The sequence below is a fragment of the Cherax quadricarinatus genome, chromosome 29 (assembly GCF_038502225.1).
Source record: "Cherax quadricarinatus isolate ZL_2023a chromosome 29, ASM3850222v1, whole genome shotgun sequence".
Taxonomy (NCBI): Eukaryota; Metazoa; Arthropoda; class Malacostraca; order Decapoda; family Parastacidae; genus Cherax; species Cherax quadricarinatus.
Window position 1 is genome coordinate 35,101,438 of NC_091320.1, and position 23,334 is coordinate 35,124,771.

The following is a 23,334-nucleotide window of genomic DNA, read 5'->3' on the forward strand; positions in this document are numbered from 1 at the left end:
ACGATGTTGTTCCGTTATCTGTCAGGGATGTCTGCTGTAGTGATGCTGTTGTTGTTGCTGTTGTTGCAGCTGTTGGTGTAGCTGGTAGGGTTTGTGTTGTCTCTGATGCTCCAACAGTGGTACCTGATGTATCGAGAGTCGCTGATGTTGTTACTCCTGTTGCTGACGTTGTTACTCCTCCCGTGGCTGTTTCTCCTGTTGCTGCTGCTGTTGTTACCTCTGCTGTTGTTGTTTCTGTCGCCACATACGTGGCTTCTCCCTTCCCCTTTGCTGTTGCTGTTACTGTTGCTGTTGCTGTTGCTGTTGTTTCGTTGTCGGATGTTACCGAGGATTTATCTGGAAAATATTGCTTTCAAAAAACATTACAAATTATTATTGTTATTATTAATATCATTCAGGAACATAATAACATAAGAGAATAGGGATGGAGGAGCGCTAGTCAGATCCAACCCTTTCTTATTAAGATCCAACCCTTACTTATTAAGGTCCAACCCTTTCTTATTAAGATCCAACCCTTACTTATTAAGATCCAACCCTTTCTTATTAAGATCCAACCCTTACTTATTAAGATACAACCCTGTCTTATTAAGATCCAACCCTGTCTTATTAAGATCCAACCCTTTCTTATTAAGATACAACCCTTACTTATTAAGATCCAACCCTGTCTTATTAAGATCCATCCCTTACATATTAAGATCCAACCCTTTCTTATTAAGATACAACCCTTACTTATTAAGATCCAACCCTTTCTTATTAAGATCCAACCCTTACTTATTAAGATCCAACCCTTTCTTATTAAGATCCAACCCTTACTTATTAAGATCCAACCCTTTCTTATTAAGATCCAACCCTTTCTTATTAAGATCCAACCCTTTCTTATTAAGATCCAACCCTTACTTATTAAGATCCAACCCTTTCTTATTAAGATACAACCCTTACTTATTAAGATCCTACCCTTTCTTATTAAGATCCTACCCTTTCTTATTAAGATCCAACCCTTTCTTATTAAGATCCTATCCTTTCTTATTAAGATCCAACCCTTTCTTATTAAGATCCAACCCTTACTTATTAAGATCCAACCCTTTCTTATTAAGATACAACCCTTACTTATTAAGATCCTACCCTTTCTTATTAAGATCCTACCCTTTCTTATTAAGATCCAACCCTTTCTTATTAAGATCCTACCCTTTCTTATTAAGATCCAACCCTTTCTTATTAAGATCCTACCCTTTCTTATTAAGATCCAACCCTTTCTTATTAAGATCCTACCCTTTCTTATTAAGATCCAACCCTTTTTTATTAAGATCCTACCCTTTCTTATTAAGATACAACCCTTACTTATTAAGATCCTACCCTTTCTTATTAAGATCCTACCCTTTCTTATTAAGATCCAACCCTTTCTTATTAAGATCCTACCCTTTCTTATTAAGATCCTACCCTTTCTTATTAAGATCCAACCATTTCTTATTAAGATCCTACCCTTTCTTATTAAGATCCTACCCTTTCTTATTAAGATCCAACCCTTTCTTATTAAGATCCAACCCTTTCTTATTAAGATCCTACCCTTTCTTATTAAGATCCTACCCTTTCTTATTAAGATCCAACTCTTTCTTATCAAGATCCTACCCTTTCTTATTAAGATCCAACCCTTTCTTATTAAGATGCTACCATTTCTTATTAAGATGCTACCCTTTCTTATTAAGATCCAACCCTTTCTTATTAAGATCCAACCCTTTCTTATTAAGATCCTACCCTTTCTTATTAAGATCCTACCCTTTCTTATTAAGATCCTACCCTTTCTTATTAAGATCCTACCCTTTCTTATTAAGATCCTACCCTTTCTTATTAAGATCCTACCCTTTTTTTATTAAGATCCAACCCTTTCTTATTAAGATCCTACCCTTTCTTATTAAGATCCTGCCCTTTCTTATTAAGATCCTACCCTTTCTTATTAAGATCCAACCCTTTCTTATTAAGATCCTACCCTTTCTTATTAAGATCCTACCCTTTCTTATTAAGATCCAACCCTTTCTTATTAAGATCCAACCCTTTCTTATTAAGATCCTACCCTTTCTTATTAAGATCCTACCCTTTCTTATTAAGATCCAACTCTTTCTTATCAAGATCCTACCCTTTCTTATTAAGATCCAACCCTTTCTTATTAAGATGCTACCCTTTCTTATTAAGATGCTACCCTTTCTTATTAAGATCCAACCCTTTCTTATTAAGATCCAACCCTTTCTTATTAAGATCCTACCCTTTCTTATTAAGATCCTACTCTTTCTTATTAAGATCCAACCCTTTCTTATTAAGATCCTACCCTTTCGTAATAAGATCCTACCCTTTCTTATTAAGATCCAACCCTTTCTTATTAAGATCCAACCCTTTCTTATTAAGATTCTACCCTTTCTTATCAAGATCCTACCCTTTCTTACTAAGATTCAATCCTTTCTACTAAAATCCAACTCTTTCTTTTTAGGATCCAACCGTTTCTTACTAAGATCCAGTCATTTCTTACTAAGATCTAACCAGTTCTTACTAAAATCTAACCACATCTTACTAAGATCTAACTATTTCTTACTAAGATTCAACCTTTTCTTACTAAGATCTAGCCATTTCTTACTAAGATTCAACCTTTTCTTACTAAGATCTAACCATTTCTTACTAAGATTCAACCTTTTCTTAATAAGATCTAACCATTTCTTACTAAGATTCAACCTTTTCTTAATAAGATCTAACCACTTCTTACTAAGATTCAACCATTTCTTACTAAGATCAAACCATTTCTTGCTAAGATTCAACCATTTCTTTCTAAGATCTAACCATTTCTTACTAAGATTCAACCTTTTCTTAATAAGATCTAACCATTTCTTACTAAGATTCAACCATTTCTTTCTAAGATCTAACCATTTCTTACTAAGATCCAACCTTTTCTTACTAAGATCCTCCCCTGGTATAGAAGGTCACCTGTAAGGAAGAGGAAGACAGCTCCAGCAGTAGAGTGAACGAGGTTATCGAGAGTGTTGTGATCTGAGGTGAAGTCACACATGACCATCCCTGGCTTCTCCACCCACACAGACACTGCCGTGCAGTTTAACGTCGCTAAGCACATATTTCTACACCGACCTGCGGGCAGAGAATCTCTTTACTGGGATTCAGCGGAAGCACTAAACTCACATGTGTGTGTGTGTACTCATCTACTCACCTAATTGCTGATGCAGGGGTTGAGACTCAGCTCCTGGCCCCGCCTCTTCACTGAGTGCTATTAGGTCCTCTTTCTCCCTGCTCCATGAGCTTTATCATACCTCATCTTAAAGCTATGTATGGTTCCTGCCTCCACTACCTCACTTGCTAGGCTGTTCCACTTCCTGGCAACTCTATGACTGAAGAAATACTTCCAAACATCCCTTTGACTCATCTGGATCTTCAGCTTAAAATTGTAACCCCTTGTTTCTGTGTCCCATCTCTGGAACATCCTGTCTTTGTCCACCTTGTCGATTCCACGCAGTAATTTCTATGTCGTAATCATGTCTCCCCTGACCCTCCTGTCCTCCAGTGTTGTCAGACCGATTTCCTTTAACCTTTCTACATAGGACATTCCCCTTAGCTCTAGAACTAGCCTTGTTACAAAGCTTTGCACTTTCTCTAATTTCTTGACGTGTTTGACCAGGTGTGGGTTCCAAACTGGTGCTGCATACTCCAGTATGGGCCTGACGCACACAGTGTATAAAGTCTTGAAGGATTCCTTACTGAGGTACCGGAACGCCATTCTCAGGTTTGCCAGGCGCCCATATGCCGCAGCAGTTATCTGGTTAATGTGTGCTTCTGGCGATGTACTCGGTATTATAATCACTCCTAGATCTTTCTCCTTGAGTGAGGTTTGCAGTCTTTGGCCACCTAGCCTATACTCTGTCTGCGGTCTTCTTTGCCCTTCTCCGATCTTCATGACTTTACATTAGGCAGGGTTAAATTCTATGAGCCAGTTGCTGGACCACGCATCCAGCCTGTCCAGGTCACTTTGTAGACCTGTCTGATCCGCGTCTGAGTTAATTCTCCTCATTAACTTCACATCATCTGCAAACAGGGACACTTCTGAGTCTATCCCTTCCGTCATGTCGTTCACATATACCAAGAATAGCACTGGTCCTAGGACTGACCCCTCTGTGTGTGTGTGTGTGTGTGTGTGTGTGTGTGTGTGTGTGTGTGTGTGTGTGTGTGTGTAAGACGGCAACGCAAGGAGTGGTGGAGAAAATTATTATTGTTATTATTATTATCATTGTTATTGTTGCTGCTATAATAATAATAATAATAAAAATGATAATAATAATAATAATAATAATAATAATAATAATAATAATAATAATAATAATAATAATAATAATAATAATAATAATAGTATTATTATTATTATTATTATTATTATTACTATTATTATTATTATTATTATAACTATTATTGCAATTGTTGTTGTTTTTATAAAAACAACAACTCCTTATAAGTCATTCACAAGAGTGTACTAAAAATAGTCGAGAGGGATTTGCACATGAGTTATGGTTATCAAAGTTTATTCCTTGGGTAGCATTAAAAATGGGCTGGGCAAATATTTTTGAGTTTGAGAAGGACCTGCCTTGTATGGGCCAGTAGGCCTGCTGTAGTGCTCCTCCTTTCTAATGTTCCAATTAATGAGTGGGAAAAAACAAGCACTTACACGGAGAATGAGCCCGTTCACGCCTCCACACAGACATACGGGAGGAGAAAGAAGCTCCTCTCCTGACAGTGTAGGTAGCAGAGTCCTGCCTCGCTACCACCACTACCACCATCGCCACGACAACCACCATCATCACCGTCACTACACCAGTCGCCTTCATGGTCACTTCCCGAGCCTAGCACCTGCCGCTCCTCTCTCGGGTACCTACGTATGGAAGGAGAGAAGTCTTAAGTGTTACTAATCCTATTTATATTCATTGTATGAAATACATACATATGTATATATATATATATATTTATAAATATATATATATATATATATATATATATATATATATATATATATATATATATATATATATATATATATATATATATATATATATATATATATATATATATATATATATATATATATATATATATAATGGGGGGGAGGGTTCTTTTAACATAATACAACGCTAGCAAGAGAAGGTGTGCACTTTAAATGATTTATATGAAGCGGAAGGACCACTGTGTAAATTTTACAGCTTGAAAAATTACCCCAGCAAATATGTGTCAAAGTTTACAACATGGCAGCAAAACTTTATTTACGCAGCAAATAAATCCATGACGGGTTGGTGTGCAACGACAACAAATCACATCACTGATATGAATTGTGATTTGTAGGTCATGTTTCTTTCGTGAAAATGTAAACCTGACAAAAATGGTATTTCTTTGCTTTCCTTTGTAGTTATATATATATATATATATATATATATATATATATATATATATATATATATATATATATATATATATATATATATATATATATATATATATATATATATATATATATATATGTGTGTGTGTGTGTATATTGTGTGTGTGTACTCACCTAGTTGTACTCACCTAGTTGAGGTTGCAGGGGTCGAGTCCAAGCTCCTGGCCCCGCCTCTTCACTGGTCGCTACTAGGTCACTCTCCCTGAACCATGAGCTTTATCGTACCTCTGCTTAAAGCTATGTATGGATCCTGCCTCCACTACATCGCTTCCCAAACTATTCCACTTCCTGACTACTCTGTGGCTGAAGAAATATTTCCTAACATCCCTTTGATTCATCTGTGTCTTCAGCTTCCAACTGTGTCCCCGTGTTGCTGTGTCCAGTCTCTGGAACATCCTGTCTTTGTCCACCTTGTCAATTCCTCTCAGTATTTTGTAAGTCGTTATCATGTCCCCCCTATCTCTCCTGTCCTCCAGTGTCGTCAGGTTGATTTCCCTTAACCTCTCCTCGTAGGACATACCTCTTAACTCTGGGACTAGTCTTGTTGCAAACCTTTGCACTTTCTCTAGTTTCTTTACATGCTTGGCTAGGTGTGGGTTCCAAACTGGTGCCGCATACTCCAATATGGGCCTAACGTATACAGTGTACAGGGTCCTGAACGATTCCTTATTAAGATGTCGGAATGCTGTTCTGAGGTTTGCCAGGCGCCCATATGCTGCAGCAGTTATTTGGTTGATGTGCGCTTCAGGAGATGTGCCTGGTGTTATACTCACCCCAAGATCTTTTTCCTTGAGTGATGTTTGTAGTCTCTGGCCCCCTAGACTGTACTCCGTCTGTGGTCTTCTTTGCCCTTCCCCAATCCTCATGACTTTGCACTTGGTGGGATTGAACTCCAGGAGCCAGTTGCTGGACCAGGTCTGCAGCCTATCCAGATCCCTTTGTAGTTCTGCCTGGTCTTCGATCGACTGAACTCTTCTCATCAACTTCACGTCATCTGCAAACAGGGACACCTCGGAGTTTATTCCTTCCGTCATGTCGTTCACAAATTCCAGAAACAGCACTGGTCCTAGGACTGACCCCTGTGGGACCCCGCTGGTCACAGGTGCCCACTCTGACACCTCACCACGTACCATTACTCGCTGCTGTCTTCCTGACAAGTATTCCCTGATCCATTGTAGTGCCTTCCCTGTTATCCCTGCTTGGTCCTCCAGTTTTTGCACTAATCTCTTGTGTGGTACTGTGTCAAACGCCTTCTTGCAGTCCAAGAAAATGCAATCCACCCACCCCTCTCTCTCTTGTCTTACTGCTGTGTGTGTGTGTGTGTGTGTGTGTGTGTGTGTGTGTGTGTGTGTATGTGTGTTTTATGGAAAGCGTGCGACCGAAATATAAGGGTCTGCCTATAGCCGTTTTCTGTATGTAATTTGTAAAAAAAAAAAACAGAGCAGTTTGATTTTTATTTTTTTGGAATGTGCGAGGATACAGTAATGATGTTAAGAAAAAGGCCGATTTTCAAAGTTTTTAAATGAAAGAAAGCTGTAGCTCTTGGCACTGGTTGAAACATATTAAATAGTGGTTTGAAATTTCCCGTGACAGTAGATGTAAGTAATTACCTCCAGTGGATAAGAAAAAATGAGAACTAGAAGAGTAAAAGAAATGTCCAATCTGCCTTTTTTTTTTTAAATAAAAAAAAAAGGTACAAATGCTTAAACTGAAGAACTCTCTGGTTGAAAATAAAATTGTGATGTAGACAATTCGGGCGACAAATGGGAAAGAAAGATATAATTTTAATTGACTGATGAATCTGTAAACACAGAGAGATTTTTTAAATTTCCTGTCTGGAGGGGCAGATAACAGCGAGTATTTATATGCATGGAAATAAAAGAAGTATGTATAGAGGGATGCTGGGAGGTGGAACGTTTATTTTAATGGACTGAACACATCGACTCCAGGCTGACGGACTGATTACCTCATTCTCCTCCTCTTCTTGCACCTCTCTGCTTTGTATTGGACTGATGAAGCCACTGTGTGGCGAAACGTTTCCTAAATAAAGATTCCCATATGGTGCATAAGTGTCTCATTCTTCAACTTGTCGGTTTTCAAAACCATTCATCACAAGAGAATAACTGTTTATGAGATGATAATGTCAGAGATAATGTTGTAGTTGGTATAGTAGAAAGTTCTGAGTACTAGAAATAAAACGAGTTGCGTTTAAACGTTGGTTTGATATATAAAACATCATTCTAGGAAAGAATGAATATGAATCGAGGTAAACTAAATACTGTCAACTGGTGGATAAAACACTGACGGGTTGATTTGTGGATGTACGTGATTATAGGGGAGTGACTGCTACATCTCAGCATTTTTTAATAATAGCTAGCAAGTTAGAGAGTAAGGTGAACAATGTCAGTGGAAAAGCCTGCTGAGGAGACGAGGAGTTTCGACTGCAAAGGCACCCAAGTGTGGCACGTGTGTCTAATTCATCAATATGTGTAGTGTCAGCTCAAAACAAAAGAGTAAAGAAAAACTGTTGTTTGATTACTACAGGTGTGCAGGTCGTTGTGATGAACGACCCCGCTCAGCCACCTGTACACCTTCTCTATCATGGAATATTTATTATCAGTTAGGAATTTGCGATGTTATTATCTTGTCTCATTAATTACAGAAAATGTAAGTCACTTGGATACGCGAAGTTCTTCAAGGTAAGTATATATATAGTGATATATAAGAACATAAGAACATAAGAAAGAAGGAACACTGCAACAGGCTTACTGACCCATGTGAAGCAGGTCGTTGTCCCCCCGAATTGGCCCAATGGCCCACATAGTCAGGTCACTTCCACTTAAGGAAGGAGCACGGCATCAGACCTAGTAGCACAAGATAGTCAGGTCCAACTCACACCCACTCATGTATTTATCTAACCTATTTTTTTTTAAACTACACAACGTTTTAGCCTCTATAACGGTACTCGGGAGTTTGTTCCACTCATCCACAACTCTATTACCAAACCAGTGCTTTCCTATATCCTTCCTGAATCTGAATTTTTTCCAACTTGAAACCATTGCTGCGAGTCCTGTCTTGGCTGAAAATTTTCAGCACGCTATTTACATCCCTTTTATTTATTCCTATTTTCCATTTATACAGCTCGATCATATCCCCCCTAATTCTACGCCTTTCGAGAAAGTGCAGATTCAGGGCCCTCAGTCTGTCCTCATGGGGAAGATTTCTGATTTAGAAAACGTTTCGGTCCTGGGACCTTGATCTAAGTGATCAAGGTCCCAGGACCGAAACGTTTGCTAATAAATATGTCATAGTGTTTGCTTACGTGTCTTTCTAAACCAACTTGTCGGTATTTATTACCAAGGTTTATACCAAGATTTCTGATACATGGGATCATCATTGTCATCCTCCTCTGTACGTTTTCTAGAGCATTTATATCCATTCTGTAATATGGTGACCATAGCTGTGCAGCATAATCTAAATGAGGCGTAACCAAGGATATAAGATAAGATAAGATAAGATAAGATTTCGTTCGGATTTTTAACCCCGGAGGGTTATCCACCCAGGATAACCCAAGAAAGTCAGTGCGTCATCGAGGACTGTCTAACTTATTTCCATTGGGGTCCTTAATCTTGTTCCCCAGGATGCGACCCACACCAGTCGACTAACACCCAGGTACCTATTTGCTGCTAGGTGAACAGGACAACAGGTGTAAGGAAACGTGTCGAAATGTTTCCACCCGCCGGGAATCGAACCCGGGCCCTCCGTGTGTGAAGCGGGAGCTTTAGCCACCTGAAGACTTCTATTATTTATACTTCTAGATATGAAGCCAAGGATTCTGTTAGCTTTATTGCGAACACTAATGCACTGTTGTCTTGGTTTTAGATTACTGCTAACCAGAACTCCTAAATTCTTTTCGCAATCAGTGGTACTAAGATCTACATTATTTAGTTTATATGTGGCATGGTTATTTTCCTGTCCAACATTTAGAACTTTGCATTTGTCAATATTAAACTGCATCTGCCACTTCTCCGACCATTGCATCAGTCTATTCAAATAATCCTGGAGTGCTCTAGTGTCCTCATTAGAGAACTCCAGGATGATTTGAATAGACTGATGCAATGGACGGAGAAGTGGCAGATGCACTTTAATATAGACAAATGCAAAGTTCTAAGTGTTGACTTCATATATATAGATAGATAGATACTAGATGGACACATATTAGAGTATGCAGCACCAGTGTGGAACCCACATCTTGTCCAGCTTGTCAAGAAATGGGAGAAAGTACAGAAGTCTATAAGCGAGACTATTCTCGGAGCTAAGGGGTATCTCCAATGAGGAGAGGTTACTGGAAGAAACCTGATGACACTAGAGAAAAGGACTCTGGGTGATATAATAACAACATTCCAAATACTGAGAGGAATTGAGAAGGTGAGCAGGAACCCGAGGTCACAGCTGGAAGTTGAAAACAAGGATGAGTCCCAGGGACGTTAGGAAGTGTTTTTTCAGTCTTAGAGTAGTCAGGAAGTGGAACGACCTGGAGAATGAAGTGGTAGATGGAGAATCCAAACATAGCTTTAAGAAGAAGTACGATGAGGCTCTCATTTAGATTATGCTGCACAGTTCTGGTCACCGTATTACAGAATGGATATAAATGCACTGGAAAAGTACAGAGGAAGATGACAAAGTTGATCCCATGTATCAGAAATCTTCCCTATGAGGACAGACTAAGGGCCCTGAATCTGCACTCTCTAGACAGGCGTAGAATTAGGGGGGATATGATCGAGGTGTATAAATGAAAAACAGGAATAAATAAAGGGGAAGTAAATAGCGTGCTGAAAATATTCAGCCAAGACAGGATTCGTAGCAATGTAGATCAATGGTTCAGAGAACAGACACGTTGATAAATTAGACACATGTGCAACTCTTGGGTATCTTTATTATCAATAAAGATACCCAAGAGTTGCACATGTGCCTCGTAGCAATAAGAACATAAGAACAAGTTGGTTTCAAGTTGGAAAAATTCAGATTCAGGAAGGATATAGGAAAGCACTGGTTTGGTAATAGAGTTGTGGATGAGTGGAACAACCTCCCGAGCACCGTTATAGAGGCTAAAACGTTGTGTAGCTTAAAAAATAGGTTAGATAAATACATGAGTGAGTGTGGGTGGGTGTGAGTTGGACCTGACTAGCTTGTGCTGCTGGGTCTGGTTCCGTGCTCCTTCCTTGAGTGAAAATGACCTGACTAGGTGGTCATTGTTCTAGGCCGTGGGGTGGCATGGACCTGCTTCGCATGGATCAGTAGGCCTGTTGCAGTGTTCCTTCTTATATTCTTATGATAGTGAACCTAATAGCGACCAGCGAAGAGGTGGGGCCAGGAGCTATGAATCGACCCCTGCAACCACAACTAGGTGAGTACACACACTGCGTGGAATAGACAAGGTGGACAGAGACAGGATGTTCCAAAGATGGGACACAGAAACAATGGGTCACAATTGGAAGGTGAAGACTCAGATTAGTCAAAGGGATGTTAGGAAGTATTTCTTAAGTCATAGAGTTGTCAGGAAGTGGAATAGCCTAGAAAGTGACGTAGTGGAGGCTGGAACAGGGGGAGGACCTAGTAGCAGTCAGTGAAGAGGCGGGGCCAGGAGCTATGAACTGGCCCCTGCAACCACAAATAAGTAAGTACACGCACACACACACACACAAAAAAAAAAAAAAACACACACACAGGGAGACAGAGGCAACAAACTTCACATTAGGAAAACCAACTGAGTACAATGTATCATTATGCACGACTGGAGAGCATTTAATGGCCTGACGAAGGGAGAAGCTACGAGAGGGTATCTCACTGGTGCAGTCCATGTACAGGGGCTCTGAGGAGCTGATTCAGTCACCATGCAAAGGAATAACAAATTTATCACTGAAAAGAAACCTGCTGCTCAACATTATAAGGGATATACGAGCCTACAAGAGTATACCTGTAAATAACGTCTCGCAACAGTTGTTTACTATTCTCCCAGAGATTGATTGCATCATAAGGATTTAGTAAATATACGAATGTGCTTCGAAATGGTGTAAAGGCTAAGAAAAAAAATGGATGTAAAAGATTAGGAAGTTAGTACTGCTAAAATCAGTAGTAAGGAAGAAAAAAATATGAAAGATTTATGGCATGTGAAAATAAAAGCTAGGAAATTTAAATAGTATGCAGAGTTATGGATCTGGTGAGAAGGGGAAGGGGGAGAGGAGGGAGGGGGTTTAGGAGGGGGAAAGTACCTAATATTCATAAAGGAAACGCTAAACCCTTAGGGGTAAGCACCCAGGAGAGCACGCAGGACGGAAGAAAAAAAAATAAGGGTAAATGTAACAGTGAAACGGTACAGAAGGCTGATAATGGATCCCTGAAACGTGATCAACCTCAGACGTTAAGAAATTAGCCAAATTCGTCATCGGATATATTATTATTATTGTAATCATGGAGGAGCGCTAAACCCGTAGGATTATAGAGCGCATCTATGGGGGGGGGGAAACCAGAGCACAGATCCAATTCCCTAGATCATGAGCCCCTCACCAGGGTCAAGGAACCTCCCTTGAGGGGTTCATCACCGGAGCTGGGCCCCCAGGAGGGCCCCCAGGAGGGCCCCCAGGAGGGCCCCCAGGAGGGCACCTAAGAGACCCTACCAAGTGTCATTCTCTAACTGAAGTAGATTCTGTGATTTTTTTTGTTAATGCTACGACCTTGTAGTTACGACGTTCATTTATAGTTTTTAAATGTTATTTTGATTAATTCCACGTTATTTTGATTAATTCCACGTTATTTTGATTAATTCCACGTTATTTTGATTAATTCCACGTTATTTTGATTAATTCCACGTTATTTTGATCAATTCCACGTTATTTTGATTAATTCCACGGTATTTTGATTAATTCCACGTTATTTTGATCAATTCCACGTTATTTTGATTAATTCCACGTTATTTTGATTAATTCCACGTTATTTTGATTAATTCCACGTTATTTTGATTAATTCCACGTTATTTTGATTAATTCCACGTTATTTTGATCAATTCCACGTTATTTTGATTAATTCCACGTTATTTTGATTAATTCCACGTTATTTTGATTAATTCCACGTTATTTTGATTAATTCCACGTTATTTTGATTAATTCCACGTTATTTTGATTAATTCCACGTTATTTTGATTAATTCCACGTTATTTTGATCAATTCCACGTTATTTTGATTAATTCCACGTTATTTTGATTAATTCCACGTTATTTTGATTAATTCCACGTTATTTTGATTAATTCCACGTTATTTTGATTAATTCCACGTTATTTTTATTAATTCCACGTTATTTTGATTAATTCCACGTTATTTTGATTAATTCCACGTTATTTTGATTAATTCCACGTTATTTTGATTAATTCCACGTTATTTTGATTAATTCCACGTTATTTTGATTAATTCCACGTTATTTTGATTAATTCCACGTTATTTTAATTAATTTCATTCTAGGATATAATGTACGAGTAATTATTTACTCTAACATGAGGTAAAAATCACCGTGATTATACCTTAGGTATTATTTCCTAAGATGCAATGGAGTAATAGAATATAAAATTAACCACAATAATATTTACGGACTTTAAAAGAACGTCGTAACTATAACGTCGAGTATTTTGCAAAAAAAAATTGCACGGTCTACTTCAGTTAGATAATGGTAGCCTGTTAGGGTAGTGGCATGTCAATATTGCAAGGACAGTGGCGTGCCTTGTTGCTGGACTGATGTGTTGTTATTACGGAGGCGTTGAAAATAAATGGTATAAAATACCGACACAGTGGAAACATAAACACATATGCAGTTTAATGTGATCCTTTATTGACAACGTTTCGCCCACACAGTGGGCTTTTTCAAGTCACAAACAGATCTACCTTCCACCCCAGGTAGATCTGTTTGTGACTTGAAAAAGCCCACTGTGTGGGCGAAACGTTGTCAATAATCACATTAAACTGCATATGTGTTTATGTTTCCATTACAGAGGCGTCTTCACTCACGAGAGACTGACCAATAAATTGATCTTAAATTTAAGATAATCACAAATGCACTCTAGTGCGATCTTTTATCAACTATGTTACGCTCACATAGTTAATAAAGGATCACATTATTCAACAGTTGTGTTTATTTTCCATCGTGTCGGTAGTTTATACCTTTTATCTCTAAAATCTTAAATATTCATCAACAAACCTAGATTTTTTTATTGTGTGGTTTTATTCTTAAGACTAACAATTTTCTAAATGCTTTCAACATCTTTTTTCTTTATCAGATACGCGCACCAGACTTACCTGAAGGAGGTGTTGGCAGGGGAAGAAGAAAGAGCAGAGTGAAGTGTCTGGTACTGAAGGTTTGGTGGACCTGAGCTCACGCCTGCGCCATCATCCTCTGAAACCTCATTGATCAGAGCTCAAAGCACACTCATTAATCATTCTTCTGAACCCACCTTCATATTACTGCTGGTCAAGCTATCTTCTAAATATTTATGTGGTTTCTAAGAACCGTAAACTACATACAAGTTGCTAGTTTTTTTTTTGGATTGTCTTTATAAGAGTAATGACAGAGTAGGGAGAAGGGAGAGTGAAGGGTGGGAAGGAGTGAATAAGGATGGGAGGATGAAAGGTGGGGGGTAATTAGAAGCAAGAGGAGAAAGAGGAAAAATGTGTGGTCGACCACTCTTAGTTGGGGGATAAAGAATATTTTAGTTTATCATCAGTCTGTAATCTACCTGGAATCTACCTGGAGGGCATTCCGGGGATCAACGCCCCCGCGGCCCGGTCCACGACCAGTGGAGTGTGTAGTTGAGTGTCGCTTCGTTACGGGGATGGGGAAGAGTGAGGCTGTATGACTGTCTCGTGAGCTCCTTCAGTAGTTCCTGCAAGTGTTCGGACTCTCAGTAAGTGAAAAGCAAATGGCAAGTATCTATCCGTAGGTAAACACTTGTGTACGTTAAACCACGTAAACCATTTATTGAACTTGACATCAAGTTTTTCTGAGAGACATCATCTACATATCTATGACTACTGTTATATCCATGAGGAAGCGGTAAAGTCGTAGGGTTAGCTCTGGGAAAAGGTTGGACAGATGCCTGGTTGGGAGAGTTTGCTCTTGATAAGGACCTGCCTTGTATGGGCCAGTAGGCCTGCTGCAGTGCTCCTCCAAGAATCTGGAAAATATAACTCCATTTCCTCGGATAACCAAGCCATCTGGAGAATCTATCATGACACTATGACAGACATTAATAGTGAACAATACTGACAAGTTCGTGAGGGAAACGTGTGAACACTTGGATGTCCTCCTGGCCGGAGCGTTTCTCCTTCACAGCAGATTTTAATATTAATATTACATAATGCTATTGCCATAGTGCTATTACATATAGTGCTATTACTGGATTTCTGTTGCTATACTGCTATTACCACAGTGATGTTACAGTGCAATTACTCTAGGGCTATAATTATAGTGCTAGTAATACAATGCTATTACAGATAATGCTATTACTGCAGTCTTTATACATCTAATGCTATTATTGTAGTGGAATAAGTATTATCATTATTATATTGCTATTATTGTAGTGGAATAAGTATTATCATTATTATATTGCTATTATTATAGTTGTTCTATTACTATCGTACTTTGGTAATAGCACCGTGGTATTAATACTATATGTAACACTACAGAAATAGCACTATATGTGATAGCACTGTATGTTACAACACTGTGGTAATAGCCCTATGCTTAATATCAGAATAAAAATAGCATAAAAAAAAAACATACCGTGGGTGGGGGGTTGAACTCACGGCGAGTGAGTCTTAAAGCTTCAGGCCATAAGAAATAACATTTTCGCATCCTCTGTTTGACTTGATAAAGATCTTACCAGAACGAAGAGTTGTCCCGATGAAAGATTATTCTGTGTTTACGACATGACACTTCCAATGATAATTATATTTTTGCCTTATGGGTTACTTTGCCTTTGTGTGGGAACGACTGAAGCTTTTAAAAAATAATCAACTTCTGTACAATGAGCTAATTTACTGAAGGTAAAATGATCCAGTACCTCAATAAAGGTGTCATGTTAATTGAGGTGCGCGACATGCGCTGCACTGTTTAGTGTCGTTTTGAATGTCTTGTCTAATTTGTCTTAATAAACAACAAATAATAGGCAATTGTAGAGGTTGGCAAACTTATAATTGCAGGCGCCCCTGATGTGTTCACTTAATTGTCCTTACTCACTGTCAAGCTTTGAATATCAACAGTGCGTTCACATTCTTTTTCCTCTACATTATTATTTCGTGATGCGAGTGACGAATTAGAATAATTTTTTTTAAGGACGAAAATATTATTATTTTAATATTTAAATGGGGTATTTGATTTTTGGTTAGTTTATGCACTTCTCGAAAGCAAATTGAATAACCTGTGAAGGATGGGGAGGTAAAACAGATAAGCTGGAAGCCCACGACGACCTGTGCATCTTCACAAAGTGCTTGAGCCTTCCCAGGCTTACCTAGTTCCTCAGGTGTGGACCCTCAATCAGCAGCCATCGACTAACCTCCTGAAGTTGACATCAACAAAGGCTCTCGATCTTGTAAATGTATAAATCACTAAGGACTTGAGGAAAAAAGGGAATGCCCATTGACATACCAAACGTTTGGTTGCTGAACGTTAAGTTCTACATGTTCCGTCTCTTCTGCCTGCATCTCTGTGCATAATTTAGCAGCTAAAGTGATAAAATTCACAAAAATTAAAGATACTGAAGCTATAATTACAAACATATGTCTCATCAGGCTGTCTGCAACACTCGTTAGCAGCGTTAGTTTAGCTGTCACCTTCCTCATCTCGGTGTATATACACTTAGAGTTTATCTTGACTCTTATTTCAAGGATTATCTTACTACTGAGAGTGCACAGTTAAACTGCAGTCTTGACCATCCTGTGTAGACTACAGACAGAAAATCTAATTTTCTTTTACTGATTCTTCTTTCACGTCGCCTCCATCACTCAGTTAACGCATGTGATAGATTTAGGTTAACTTACGCATTTTCAACGTTAAGATATCTTCTTTAGGATATATTCCGTTGGTGGGGAGTTTATTTTCCAAGCTTGACTAAGCTTGGGAAAAGCTTGATCAAGTTTGGTCATGCTTGATCAAGTACCCGGCGAGGGAAACGTGCCCTAAATAAGCTATCTAAATGCTCGAAACGTGTCCATTTACCTAACTGGAGTATTGGTATACATATACCGTTCATATGTGGTAAACGAAGAGAAATAAAATGAGTAACGTTAAAAAAATACAAATATGACCCCAAAAAATGTAAAAAAAAATTCGTTTTACATACATAAACTTTATTATGTCTCATACACAACATTTACACCAACATTTTTAATGTGCAGCTTCGTTAAGCGTAATTTATTCATCATTATTCTTTTGCACATACAACGTTAATGTTATTTCTGGGCAACTCTCTCGCTGCTGTATTAATACAGAATACATACAGTGTAAGAGGAATAAAATACAATATTCACCCGCAACTAGAACTAATAACAAAGATGAAAGTCACAGTACTGTGGCTGGAACAATTTATAAATAACCCGCAAAGTGGAAATAGAAACTAGACGTTACTGTCGATCCTGGAGTCACAGAAATTTCTGATTTGTGGGTTAGTTTATAATCGATAACACACTTTAACAACACATCTCGAAGGCATTGTGGGAATGTCTTCCTTAAGCTCCTGGAGACTATGTGGTCGTTTATATACCCTTCCTTGACCCCCACACTGTCCTGGAGACTATGTGGTCGTTTATATACCCTTCCTTGACCCCCACACTGTCCTGGAGACTATGTGGTCGTTTATCTACCCTTCCTTGACTCCCACACTGCCCTGGAGACTATATGGTCGTTTATCTACCCTTCTTTGACCCCCACACTGTCCTGGAAACTATGTGGTCGTTTATCTACCCTTCCTTGACCCCCACACTGTCCTGGAGACTATGTGGTCGTTTATCTACCCTTTCTTGACCCCCACACTGTCCTGGAAACTATATGGTCGTTTATCTACCCTTCTTTGACCCCCACACTGTCGTGGAGACTACGTGGTCATTTAATTACCCTTCATTGACCACCAAACTGTCATGGAGACTATGTGGTCGTTTATCTACCCTTTCTTGACCCTCACACACTGTCTCCACTTTCTCGGAGACTATTTGGAATCTTACCTACCTGATAATAATTCTCTACAACAATATAAAATAAATAATTAATGCCTCCAGAGATTACACTTAGAGAACTACTTTAATAACTATGAAGATGACGATGACATGAAGCGACGTAGGTCGCTGAGAGGGGATGATTGATACAAGCTAGGAGAAAAAATAATAACATTATATCTTTATTGGCACGACAGGCTAAGCTCGGTGATGTAAATAATTATTTTGATGCAGGAGTTTTTAAAAAAAAAATTTACGATTACAGACACCCAGTGTATTGCCCAGTGTGTCCCCAAAGCCACTTCGCCAGACTGTTGAAATCATTATTATCACCAGTCCTGTTAGGTGCCAGTATGATTGCAAAAGATGTCAACAGACTCTCAAAATCATCATCTTGTTAGGTACCAGTATGATTGCAAAATATGTCAACAGACTCTCAAAATCATCATCTTGTTAGGTACCAGTATGATTGCAAAATATGTCAACAGACTCTCAAAATCATCATCTTGTTAGGTACCAGTATGATTGCAAAAGATGTCAACAGACTCTCAAAATCATCATCTTGTTAGGTACCAGTATGATTGCAAAAGATGTCAACAGACTCTCAAAATCATCATCTTGTTAGGTACCAGTATGATTGCAAAAGATGTCAACAGACTCTCAAAATCATCATCTTGTTAGGTACCAGTATGATTGCAAAAGATGTCAACAGACTCTCAAAATCATCATCTTGTTAGGTACCAGTATGATTGCAAAAGATGTCAACAGACTCTCAAAATCATCATCTTGTTAGGTACCAGTATGATTGCAAAAGATGTCAACAGACTCTCAAAATCATCATCTTGTTAGGTACCAGTATGATTGCAAAAGATGTCAACAGACTCTCAAAATCATCATCTTGTTAGGTACCAGTATGATTGCAAAAGATGTCAACAGACTCTCAAAATCATCATCTTGTTAGGTACCAGTATGATTGCAAAAGATGTCAACAGACTCTCAAAATCATCATCTTGTTAGGTACCAGTATGATTGCAAAAGATGTCAACAGACTCTCAAAATCATCATCTTGTTAGGTACCAGTATGATTGCAAAAGATGTCAACATGCTCTCAAAATCATCATCTTGTTAGGTACCAGTATGATTGCAGAAGATGTCAACAGGCTCTCAAAATCATCATCTTGTTAGGTACCAGTATGATTGCAGAAGATGTCAACAGGCTCTCAAAATCATCATCTTGTTAGGTACCAGTATGATTGCAAAAGATGTCAACAGACTCTCAAAATCATCATCTTGTTAGGTACCAGTATGATTGCAAAAGATGTCAACATGCTCTCAAAATCATCATCTTGTTAGGTACCAGTATGATTGCAGAAGATGTCAACAGGCTCTCAAAATCATCATCTTGTTAGGTACCAGTATGATTGCAAAAGATGTCAACATGCTCTCAAAATCATCATCTTGTTAGGTACCAGTATGATTGCAAAAGATGTCAACAGACTCTCAAAATCATCATCTTGTTAGGTACCAGTATGATTGCAAAATATGTCAACAGGCTCTCAAAATCATTATCTTGTTAGGTACCAGTATGATTGCAAAAGATGTCAACAGACTCTCAAAATCATCATCTTGTTAGGTACCAGTATGATTGCAAAATATGTCAACAGGCTCTCAAAATCATCATCTTGTTAGGTACCAGTATGATTGCAAAATATGTCAACAGGCTCTCAAAATCATTATCTTGTTAGGTACCAGTATGATTGCAAAAGATGTCAACAGGCTCTCAACATCATTATCTTGTTAGGTACCAGTATGATTGCAAAATATGTCAACAGACTCTCAAAATCATCATCCTGTTAGGTACCAGTATGATTGCAAAAGATGTCAACAGACTCTCAAAATCATCATCTTGTTAGGTACCAGTATGATTGCAAAAGATGTCAACAGACTCTCAAAATCATCATCTTGTTAGGTACCAGTATGATTTCAAGATATCAATAGTTTGGTTTCACTTTACATATGGATAGCTAGCAACAGAACACCTTTTTTTTTTAATTATTCAGAAATCGAATCCCATACCCCAATTATTTGATTCACATAGCCCCCAGGGGTATGGGTATCCCCGGTTAAGAACCCCTGGTTTAAGGCATAGAAAGCAGTGAGAAAACTGGTTTCCACACTAATGTTTAGCTTAATTTTTTCATTGTCATTTAGGGCAGCAGCCAGATGTTTTACAGACGTGCCTTGGAGCCTGTCACAAATTACATGTAGTCGCCCCAGAATTATATAAATTTCTTGTTTGCACTGCTCTTATGCAGGATATCCACTGTTAGCATAATCTTATTTTCGTTAATTATCCCATGCGAGAATCATGTAGCATAAGTACGTTTTGTAATTTCTTATGAGTCATTAATTCAGTATAGGAGCCGCCATGTAATGACCAGCAATGGTTTAGTAACTGGGCTCTGGCGAGTAGCCTCTGGGGCATATAATGGCATGTAACAATTTAAGTTACTTTATTTTGGGGTATCACGTGGCTTGGCTTATGCAAGGTGGCAGTGGAGTACCAGGTAGGTTCCCCAGGACGGAACCTGGCCCGGGTCTTCTCCATGTAGTGACCTGGCATGTAGTGACGTGGCATGTAGTGACCTGTCATGTAGTGACTTGTCATGTAGTGACTTGTCATGTAGTGACCTGTCATGTAGTGACCTAGCATGTAGTGATCTGTCATGTAGTGATCTGTCATGTAGTGACCTGGCATGTAGTGACCTGCATGCAGTGACCTGTCATGTAGTGGAACATCAACCATTTTCTCCTTAGCACCAACGTACCGAGATTAATTAGGCCATATGCCAACCTATTTCCATTTAAGGTTCAAAATGAAGAAAGAACAACAAGGCAGCTTTAGTTTTGGGGTTACAAAAAACGCCTCGTCTTGTTGCTTCCTTAAATGACTTCACTTATACAAACACAAGCAAGAAATCAAGTAAAAAAGAAGGAACAACCTGTTAAGAATATTTGCTTTATAACATAACTGGAAAAAAAAAAACATATGTGAGAGACATCATGGGAATACCTGATGTCCAGCACCTGTAGATTACACTAGCAACAATAAATAACATAGATGACTGCATCACATGTTCAAAAAGTTCGTTGGTGAATGATCCGGCCATTTTCTTTTTTCGAAATGAAAGGAGACCATTTTCAGAGGTATTTTCGTACTCTGGTGAAACATTGTGGTTTACCAAATATCCCATTTAACATTTTTCTCACTATAACTAATTATGACTAAGGCATTAACCAACGATTTTTTTTAACAACGTATGCATAGGAAGTACAAGAAGAGTCACATGAAACAATGCGATGCTTCGGTGAGATGAGCAAGAGTGATTGAACCCATTTACCGTAATTATGAAACTAAAGAACATTGAGCAGCTTTTCCAGTCCTTCTGATGTTGCGTGTCAATCCAGTGTTGTAAATAAACAAAAATAACTCATGTGTCTTTCTTATAAGGAGAAACTAGCTGGGTTCATTTCGAGGAATCTGGCTGCGGGAGTAGTGACCAGTACAGCTTCTGAGTGATGGTGGTCTGATACTGGAGTCGTCAGAACCAACACAGACCTCGCTTACTTTACAAATAGCAGGTTCATCTACTAGTTTCCCCGGAGGAGAAAAACACTAATCATAAGACTATTCTGGGAAGAAATAATAACCCTTTGGTTCATTTAGTCGAGGGAAGGAAAAAAAATAGTGTGACCCAGTTTGTTTTTCTCAACGATTTTGGGGAAAACAAGCGAAGTTGGAGGCTAGACTTCAGACTGTCTATAAGCAAGCCCTCTGATGCTTTCTAAAATAAACGTTAAACTTAGTCGTAGTCTCATTTACAATGAGATGCATACCAGACAATAATATAAGTGGCAGAGACAGCGAGATATAATGCTGGTAGCCTTAAGAGGCACGTAAGTTCCCCCCCCCCCCGTCTTCTAATAACTGGTTCATTTTTTCCACTATAATCTACCTTGCCCATAATTACTATCGCATTTGCTTTGTCTGTTTCGTAAGGTGAAGTCCAGGATCGTTCCTTAATTCATGGTATATCTTAACAAATCTTTGAGGACAGTTGTGTTGCAGAGGTCTGACCTTTGCTCAGATCTCTGCAACACATTTGTCCTCAAAGATTTGTTAAGATATACAATGAATTAAGGAAAGATCCTGGACTTCACCTTACGAAACAAAGCAAATGCGATAGTAATTATGGACAAGGTGGATTATAGTGGGAAAATGAACATATTAGTAGACCGGGTACTTACGTGCCTCTTAACTTTCTTGTTAATTTTGCCACAAGAGGGAATTTGTAGTATCCAGGGAGGTCGCCTGTAGACGCTGGAAGCTTGTCACCATCAACTGCTTTCCCCGAGTCTTGTGCCCTGCGTGCTTTGGTTTTGTCGTTTGCATCGTTCCAGGAGCGTGGCCGACTACCCCTAGTACTTCCTGCGGTCACGATCGCGCCAGTCGCGGTCTTGACGGTCATGGCGATCTGTGCGGTCGTGGTGGTCGTGGCGGTCGTGGTTGTCCCGGTCAGTGTCTCGTCCTGACTTATGTCTGTGTCCATGATGATGGTGGTGGTGACGGCGCTTCTCCGGGCGGGTGTACATGGCGGCCACGTCGTTGACAGTCATCTCCGAGCCATCACGGAGACCCTCATGACCCATTGAGCGTGTGGACCTGAAGTCTGGTTGGTCAAGAGTCTCCGTGCGCCCCAGACGGGGGTGACTGACTTTCTCCAGGTCCCCGCCGCCACCGCCTCCTTCACGCAGGTTCTCCCAGGCCTTCTTGTAGTACTTGTTGAGGCCGTGACCGTCTGAAGACGACGAGTCGTAGGAAGAAGCGGTCCCGTCATCGTTCCGACGCACGTACTTCTTGGTAGGTCCATGCTGCGTCCTGAGTGAAGTGGGGTGTCAACAATCATCATAGGAGCGTCACTATTACACTCACGTAAGGGACTCATGACTAACACCTTACAATTCACGGGACCTGTAAGTTAGAGTTAGTGAGCGTGTTAGTTGCTATCTACATGGGTTGGCTCGAGCTGGGCAGGTTTACAGCATACAACACCGATGTTCTACGTCATTACGACGTGCAGTATGCCTACTCCTGTACAAATCTACAGCAGTTGTCCGGCTGGGACATACAACGTGCATTAATTTGTGAACTGTTATGTACAGGGACGGGGGGACTTTATGTATGTGCTGACTTCAACAAGACTATTGACCGAGTCTGCAGTCTTGAGTAACAATGGAGTGGCAGGAGGGAAGCTGCAACTACGTGTGAGACACTACAGCACCAGCAATACCAAGCTTTGTTGACATGTCTGTCCCGCTGGCAGCCTGCCACTAACTACTCAACTACAGGTCCCGTGAAATTGCCCATTAAAGACCATCACCTGATACTTATTTCGTCACACACACACACACACACATACAAACACACGCACATACATCACATACATTCTATGTATACTATATACATAGGGTGCAACAGGTGTGAGTGATATTTATATCAGAAATTGTATTTTGTGACAGAATTGCAAGTGAAGACTTTGCTAGAAGAAA

At 39.3% G+C, this 23,334-nt stretch overlaps 1 protein-coding gene across 5 annotated transcripts in view; it reads right to left on the bottom strand.

The window, feature by feature from the left end:
• Positions 1–23,334, bottom strand: part of LOC128690449 (uncharacterized) — a 142,462-nt gene that overhangs the window by 936 nt on the left and 118,192 nt on the right. For 2 of the 5 annotated variants that reach the window (XM_070089730.1, XM_070089729.1), the window contains one exon: positions 17,977–22,663. In XM_070089730.1, the coding sequence (XP_069945831.1) occupies positions 22,204–22,663 (460 nt within the window). In that variant the 3' untranslated portion in view covers positions 17,977–22,203. Of the gene's footprint in view, positions 337–2,967; positions 3,127–4,708; positions 4,913–17,976; positions 22,757–23,334 lie in introns of those variants that run through there. The other 3 variants (XR_011392578.1, XR_011392577.1, XM_070089731.1) reach the window with 3 other exon arrangements.